This window comes from Suricata suricatta, chromosome 11 (genome assembly GCF_006229205.1).
Source record: "Suricata suricatta isolate VVHF042 chromosome 11, meerkat_22Aug2017_6uvM2_HiC, whole genome shotgun sequence".
In the NCBI taxonomy this organism is placed as follows: Eukaryota; Metazoa; Chordata; class Mammalia; order Carnivora; family Herpestidae; genus Suricata; species Suricata suricatta.
Window position 1 is genome coordinate 108,033,407 of NC_043710.1, and position 7,576 is coordinate 108,040,982.

The 7,576-nt window shown below is 62.7% G+C and overlaps 1 protein-coding gene across 4 annotated transcripts in view; it reads right to left on the reverse strand.

Moving 5' to 3' along the window:
- The window catches only part of FXYD6 (FXYD domain containing ion transport regulator 6), a 33,253-nt gene extending 26,578 nt beyond the window's left edge, over positions 1 to 6,675 (reverse strand). The window contains exons 1-2 of one of the 4 annotated variants that reach the window (XM_029956800.1): positions 6,104 to 6,195; positions 5,927 to 5,975 (exon numbers count right to left, since the gene is read on the reverse strand). Coding sequence is in view for 3 of the 4 variants with exons in the window: in XM_029956801.1 (XP_029812661.1) it covers positions 5,927 to 5,981 (55 nt within the window). In the remaining variant the exon portion in view is untranslated. Of the gene's footprint in view, positions 1 to 5,926; positions 6,196 to 6,644 lie in introns of those variants that run through there. The other 3 variants (XM_029956801.1, XM_029956799.1, XM_029956798.1) reach the window with 3 other exon arrangements.
- Between the last annotated feature and the right edge of the window lie 901 nt (positions 6,676 to 7,576).

Consider the following 7,576-nt stretch of genomic DNA (forward strand, 5'->3'; position numbering starts at 1 on the left):
GGGTGAGCTGGGCCTCTACACCCACTTTTTAAAGTCCCATCGGTACTGCCGGCACTGCCCGAGTCGAGTGGCCAGGCAGACAAGCGGGGCCTCTGAAGACACACAAGGCCCTTCTCTCCCCCCCTCCCTCCTACACCCTCCGTGTGCCGTGCCTCCCAGTTACCACACATCTGCCCCTCCCAGGAGGGACGCAGGGCTGGGGCTGGCTGAGGGTGGGTGCGGGGGTGGGGGGAGACAGAGAAAGAAAAAACAGAAGTGAGAAGTCTCATTTCCGGGCCAGAGTCTAAGGAGTAGATGGAAGAGAGGAGGGAGGGGTCTCTGGAAGAGGGAGAAGCAAGACTGAGCCAGCGGAGCTGGGAGAAAGGGTTCAGGAAACCACATTAGCCTTCAGGGTGCGTGAAGGCCGGACCAGGCGTGGGCAGAGCCTCAGGACCAGGGCTGGGGGCGGGGACGGCTCTCGGGGGGCCAGGGCTGGGGGGAGGTCACCACTGTGAGATCACCGGGCTGAGGGCGGGGGTCTTGGGCCCTCACTCCGCTGCTCCCCAGATCTGAAATTCTAGACTCTCCCGGCAGGGGCAGGGGGACCCGCCACGTCTACTTCCTCCAGGGCCCGCGGCATCTCAGGAGAAGGACCTCAGGTCTCCGCGGACGGCGCTCCCCTTCCCACGTCCCCAGCCTTGCAGCTTCGGTCAACGGCACCGCCTTCCGTGGTAGCTGGCTCCCCATGGTCCTGCCTTGTGCAGTTGCTCTCCGCACGTGCAGGAGAGACAGCAATCAGGAGTTTCTCGGGCGATTATCTTTCCATTCTGAGTCACATAATTTCACATAATTGCTGGGTAAACGCTGCTCAGAAAAAGCAGCCACTGGCTGATGGCAGAGCAGCATATGCTCTGTCGTCTGATTCCCTGCAGCAGTGAGGCAGAGCGGAGCGCCCTGCTCCATTGTGAAAATAACTCAGAAACAACCTCCCTCCGAAGCGCACGGGCCCCGAATTACAGGGGAACTTGATTATCTCACGCCCGGCCCTCTCCCTCCGCCCCTGGAGCCTCGGCCCGGCCGGTGCTCCTGGCCCCAGTGCTTTCCTTCAGGCTCAGCCCATCGGACGCATGCCTGGAGGGGTCACCGAGGCCTGAGGCCTGGCGGGACCCCCAAAGGACGATGAGCCCCACCCCCACTCCAGACAGGACCTGCTGGAGGGGACCCTTTGCCGAGGCCACAGATGCCGGGGCCCCGCTGCTTAGGCTGACTGGTTACCCCAGACTGTCATCCTATGCCAGGGGACACGACTTCGCCTATGACGCGTCCAGATCTTTGCAGCAAAGAAGCCTGTTAAGATGCCACAGCGTATAAATGGGACAAAGCCAAGATGTGAGGTTTACCAGATGGCGCCAGACTCGCAGCCCGCCCGGGTCAGAATGATGGAGATAAAGGTGCTCTCCTCTTCTCTGAGGAGCCGAGGCCCCAGCAGGGCCGTCGGGCAGCCGACCCACACAGCCGGTCGGGCTCCGGTGGGCTCGGATCGGGCCACGGGCAGGCCAGGCTTCAGACCAGGCGGCCACGAGAGCAGGCGCCAGCGCACCGGGGGTGGGGACCAGCACCCGACAGGCCTGACTGAAGACACCCGGGGGCCGCGCTGGCTTCCGGAAGGTGAGCGATGGCATCATGTCCAGAAAGGACCTTCCGAAGGCCTGGCGCCCAGCTCTTCGTCTCTCCACACGGGCACAAAACAAACTTAACAGAAAGTGCTTTCCGATTAGCCTGGCGATGGCTGATCCCGGTGCCCGTGGCCACGACCCACGGCCTAGATCTGAGCTGGGTGAAGGACTAAACAGAGAAAGGGCCCAGGACTAAACAACGGCACCGACAACCTGGTCTGACTTGCTGACGGAGGTGGAGGGTCCTCGTGTTCCTGAGACACTGGGGAGTCTGACTGCTTGTCAGGACGCGGGACCAGCCCATCTGTGTCAGGATCGTCCTGGAGCCGGGGGCCCGGGATTCCGGGGCAGGGCCGCGCACCCCACGAGCGCCGTGTTCCTTCGATGGCGTGTGCTAACGAAGGGCTTGGGGACCCGGCACCAGCCAGCGGCAACGCCCAAACCCGGGCTACACCTTGATGAGAACTGGGGTGTGATGGCGCCTCCTGCTGGAGACACCGGAAGGTTCTCCGTCTTCTCTGGCACCCCCTGCCCCGCGGACGTCTCCCTGCTCCCCGTCCACGCAGGGGCAGCCAGGCCTCCGCGGCATCCACACACACCCCCACCTCCCAGGGCCGCATCTCCTCTCTGGGCTGCTCCTCACCTTTCTGCTTCCCACCCCGGAGGCTTTGGTCTCAAGTTCCCTGGGGCTTTTACGGGACAGAATCAGGAGAAAACAAAAGAACAAAAGGATGGGCGTCATCTACTTGACAGCTGTGTCTGGAAGGGCTCAGGGGGCACTTTTCCGGCTCCGTCCTACTGAGCCCAGGACGCCTCTGGCTCCTTCTGTGCCAAGGCTGCCAGCAGGATGGGAGGGGTGCCCTTGTGACCAGTGAAGCTGGAAACAGGCCAGAACCGCACCGTGGCCCCAAACCCCAACTGTGTGCCCCACACACGGACCTCTGACCCTCGGCTCCTCCCCGAGCTCCATCATCGGTAAAACGGAGGCCAGATTACTGGTCCTCCTTGGCCCCTTCCAGGAGGATGCTCAAGCCCCCTTCCTCATACAGCTGCGTGACACAGCGGAGGCGGCCCGCCCCCGCGCCCAGGCCAGGGTGCCTCCACCCAGGTTCCGGCCCATGAGCCAAGGGCCTTGTGACGAGGGGCGTTCGGGGCTGGGGCTCTCCTGCAGCCCACACACGGGCAGCGCCCGCTCACGCACACCTCCTGGGGCACAGCCTCGAGGAGACAGTGAGCTCTCGGTGGTAGGAATAAACAAGCAAGGTGCTGGCAACCGGGGGGCTGGGGACTAGGAGTCCTTCTGTGAACTCCACGGAAGGCAACGTGAGGAACCGAAAAGTCTGAGACTGGGAAGCGGCATCTGAAGCCCAGTCTAGGGGCCTGGAGCGGAATCAGAGGTGGAAATCGAATCGTGACGAAGAGCCTGGGGGTGTAGAGTACCATCAAACCCATTTTAAAGGCAAAGAAACGAAGGTGGAGAAAGAGAGGTCCGCTGGCAGGTGGCAGCCGGGGTCTAGGCTTGAGCGCAGCCGTGTGGGCTCCGCGCTGAGGGAGGAAGGGCAGGCTTCCCACTGGGAGCCGGGGACTCAGCACTGAGGCTGGGGTGGGGGGGCACCCAGCAGCTGCCGTCCTGTCCCTGTTCCTCCCCCAGCCTCCTGGCTCAGCTCTGCCCAAGGGGCAACAGGGGGCGCTCCTGGCCCTCGGGGGGCATTTACTACCCCAGCCCCCAGCTCACTCTGGAGGGAGACTTCATATTCCCTTGTGGGACAGAACACTGTTTACTCAGGAGGGTGATTTTTTTTTAGCCAGATTACAAATCACACAGCTGACGAGGCCACGTTTGCGTCACACCAAGTACTGTTCTCGGTGGTTTCAATACTCGGACTCGCTTCCTAACCCTTCTGGCAGCTCTAGGGAGCGGCTCTGACTAGGATGATCCCCATTACACGGGTGGAGAAACTGAGGCCAAGGGTGTTCAGCCACTTGCCCAAAGTCCCAGAGCTAGAAAGCAGCAGAGCCTGGACTGGAACCCAAGTGACGTGGCTCCGAAGTCCTTGCCTTGGACCTCTCTGCTCACCGGCCGCTCTGCCATCCGTGGTCGTGGGGCCTTGAACGAGCTGCCCCACCTCTTGGAGGCTTTGCTCCCGGAACGCCGGAGAGGAACAGCATGCGTCCCAGGAGCCACGAGGATGAGGGGGATGAGGAGGTGGTCTGCCCATGCTCCACCCTTGAGTGTCCCTCTGGAGGGGAGGGCGCCTCCCCCCCTGCAGGTCTCCTGGCTAAAAGGAGCAGGTCTGAGATGTCAGCGGTCCCCCCCCCCCCACCCCCGAGGCTGTCACTTGGTGGGAACAAACGCAGGAAGGGTCAAAGCAGCCAAGCTGGGGGGGGGGGGTCGGCCCTTGGCCTGTGGGGGTGGAGGGGCAGGGAGCAGGGAGAGGGCCTGCGTGTGCCCCGGCCCCCCAGCCCCCACACCCGCGCTGGCTATCCTGCTGGCCAGCCTGGCGTCGGCCTTCTGCGGTCTGCGGTGGAAACAGTGTCGGGTCAGAGCCACGGTCTGGGCCAGGCGTTAGCGACTGCTCTCCAAGCACCAAGGGGTGACAGTGTGACCACTGTCACCCCCGACTCCTTCCTCAGCTTCCTCTCCACTGTCTTCTACCTTCTTGTGGGAAATGGGGAAGAGAGAGAGAACGGAGCCAGGGAAAGGGCCCTGGGCCGCGCCTCTCCCCTCCCTCCCTCCTCCAGCTACCCTCCAGCTTCTGGAAGGCTCCAGCGTCCTCCTGGCCAGCGGGAAGGGGCCCTCGGCCCACGGCAGACATACGCAGAGAGGGGCTGGGAAGGCTCAAAAGGCCCCCAGAGCCACTGCCTTCTCTTGCCCCAAGGAAAACTGCCAGCGTCGTCCAGGGCCCCGACGGGAGGCGTGGGGAGAGCAGGCCTCGCTGGGCAGCCGGAGCCGGTGGCACATCGGCCACCACAGGGCGGCCCCGACCCGGCCACACAGCGGCAAGAGAAACCGAGGACCCAAGGCCGCAGAAGAGGAAGGAAATCCCAGAGCAAGAGAAACCGAATGGGGGAGAGAGGCCGACAAAGGAAAGCCACGATGAAGCAAGGTCGGCGGAGGGCAGAGTCCCAGCAGAGACCGAAGGTGTGGACGGCGGACGAGGGACACAGGCGGCAGAACGGGGAGGTGGGGGCGGCGCAGAGCCATCGACAAGCCTTCGTGCCCCGTCCTCCCCGAGGGGCCGCCTCTGGGCCCCCACCCCACCCCTGCAGGCCCCCAGGGCAGGGCCAAGCAGGCTCTGCAAGAGCAGGGACCCTGCCTCCTGGGGTGAAGGGGCGCCGGCACCAGACACTCCAGGACTGAGCCCCTCCACCCTGGGCCCCCGCGGGTACCTGCGGCCGCCCTAAGAGAAAGGAGAGCACCCTCCCTGCTCCCCAGCCTGCCCACGGGGCCCGAGGGGCCGACGGTGGCGACGCTGACGCCTGCTTGGCAGACGATTCCACGCGCACGGGCTCAGAGCGTCTCACAGCCACACGTGCTGCCGTTCCACAGACCAGGAGCGCCGGGCCCGCCGCACCGGCTCCTGATTCTGTGGGTGCCCGTCCGCTCCTGCCCCCTCCCTGGTCAGTGTGGCAATGCACGGGGTGGAAGGGCGATGCAGATACTGACCCTGACCCCCAGCCCGAGCCGGGCTCACCTGACGGGCGTGTCCTCACCCAGGCGGGAGGGGAGACCCGGGAAGGAGGGACGCAAATTAAGTGAGATAGCTGTGTGTCACTTTGATGCGTCACAGCTGCTGGCTCAACTCTGCTCTGTCTGCTGTGACGGATGCTAGGGGAAGCTGGGGCCCCGGAGCCCCTTGGGAGGATTGGGGGCCTGGCCGGTCAGCCAGCGCCGGCTCACAGCTCTGCCCTGTCGCCCCCCGCACCCTTGGGCCCCTCCTCCGGCTCCACCGCCCGCAGCTGCTGCCGCCCTGCGCCTTGCACGTCCCACGCCGCCTGCAGGTGCCCCGGCCCGCGGGGCCTGGGGAAGCCGGCGCCACCACCGGCCCACCCCCGGCAGCCTTCCGGAGCGGGCTCCAAGCTGCAGATCCCTCTTTGGCTTGGGCGTTTTGTTCCCTAACATGGCTCAGAATCAGATCGGGGCATCGACCCAAACTACAGACCACCCCCACTCAAAACCAGACCCACACCCACACACTCTCCCAAGGGAAGACATTTTCATCTCGCCAAATGCTTCTTTTCAAATACTTCCAATCCTAATGGTCACTTACATTTCGGCCTGCGTTTCTCAGTCAGATTGCTCCAAACGGCCGAGATCCGCTGCATTTAGGCAGAGCAAAGAAAGGTACCGTCGGAACAGGGCCGGGGGGACCACGTCCTCGCTGAGGGCACCACGATGACCCAGGCACTGCCCCCGGGGGCTCACAGGGTCCCCGCCGCGCCCCCACCTCCTCACGGCGCCTGGGCTCAGCCCCGCCGGGCGCACGCCTGCAGGACCTCCGTGATCTGGCCTCCTGCTCTGCTGCTGGCTCCACTTCACAGCCTCGCCACTGCCTCCGCGGCAGCTTGTCACTTACTGTGGCCGCCGCCCCCACCGCCCCCCTCCTGCCTGTCCTGGACGGGCTGCCCTGGACAGGCTGACACCGCACGATCACCCCACCGAATGTACTCCGATCGCTGCCCTCTCCAACGCAAACGCATTCACGGTACTCTCCTACTCATGGTTTAAAAATTAGAAACTTTGGGGGCTCAAAATCCATTAACTTAAAAAATACAATTTATATACATAAATAAATAATAGAAACTTTTGGGGGGGGGCCGAGTGGCTCAGTCAATTGCGTGTCCAACCTGATTTCGGCTCATGATCCCAGAGGCATGGGCTCAAGCCCTGGGTCGGGCTCCACGATGGGTGTGGAGTCTGCCCAAGACTCTCTCGCTCTCTAAAAATTTTTTTAAAAAAAGAAACATTTTATTGTGGCATCTAAATACCTCTAAGTCCAGCCATTTTCGACCCTTCCGGTATTTTCTCCCACACTTCCAGCTGAGATGCTCGGCTCTGTCTCCGGCTGTTCCCACCACCTAGAATGCCCCTCCCTAAAGCAAAACTAATATAAAAACCGAGAGGGAGAGAAACCACAGAGACTCTTGGGTACACAGAACCCGCTGAGGGCTGCTGGCGGGGTGGGGGATGGGCGGGCAAGGGCAAGGGGCATGAGGGAGGACCCCTGCTAGGATGAGCTCTGGGTGTTACACACACGTGATGAATCACTAAATTCTACTCCTGAGAAAAATTAATTAAAAATAATAAAAATTAAAAAAAAAAACAAGAATGCCCGTCCCTGGAAGATGCTGTCTTTGTCCGACTGCCTCAGCCTACGGGCTGCGCTGCACACTTCCTCCCCCGACGCGGCGAGCACCTGTTGCCCGGCACCGGCACTGGTCCCGCACACACAGCGCTTTCTGTTCCCTGCTCTCTTGACCGAGGCTCTTGGAGCTGAAAGGCCTCTGGCTACCCCCTGACTTGCAGCAGCTGAGGCGGTGCCCCCAGCCCGGGAGCGCGAGCTGACAGCCGGCCAGGCCCTGGAACCGGGCCGGGGAGGGGAGGGCGGGCGGACCGAAGACCCAGGCCTATCAGCAGCGACGGTGATGAGTCACTCTGATCGCACGCACCCTGCATGTTGATGTGGTATGATGAAAATAGCATTCCGCCCCTGTGGTTTTCCTCCCAAAAAACCCACAAGCCCGGTCGGATCATGAGAAAAACATCCGACAGATGCGAGGCTGAGGGGTGCCCTAAGACACACACGACCCGCCATCCTCCAAGCTGTCAAGGTCATCCAGACGAGACCAGTCACAGTGAGAGATGCCCAAGAAGACAAGACGACGGGGTGGAATGTGGGACTCCTGACAGGGTCCTGGGA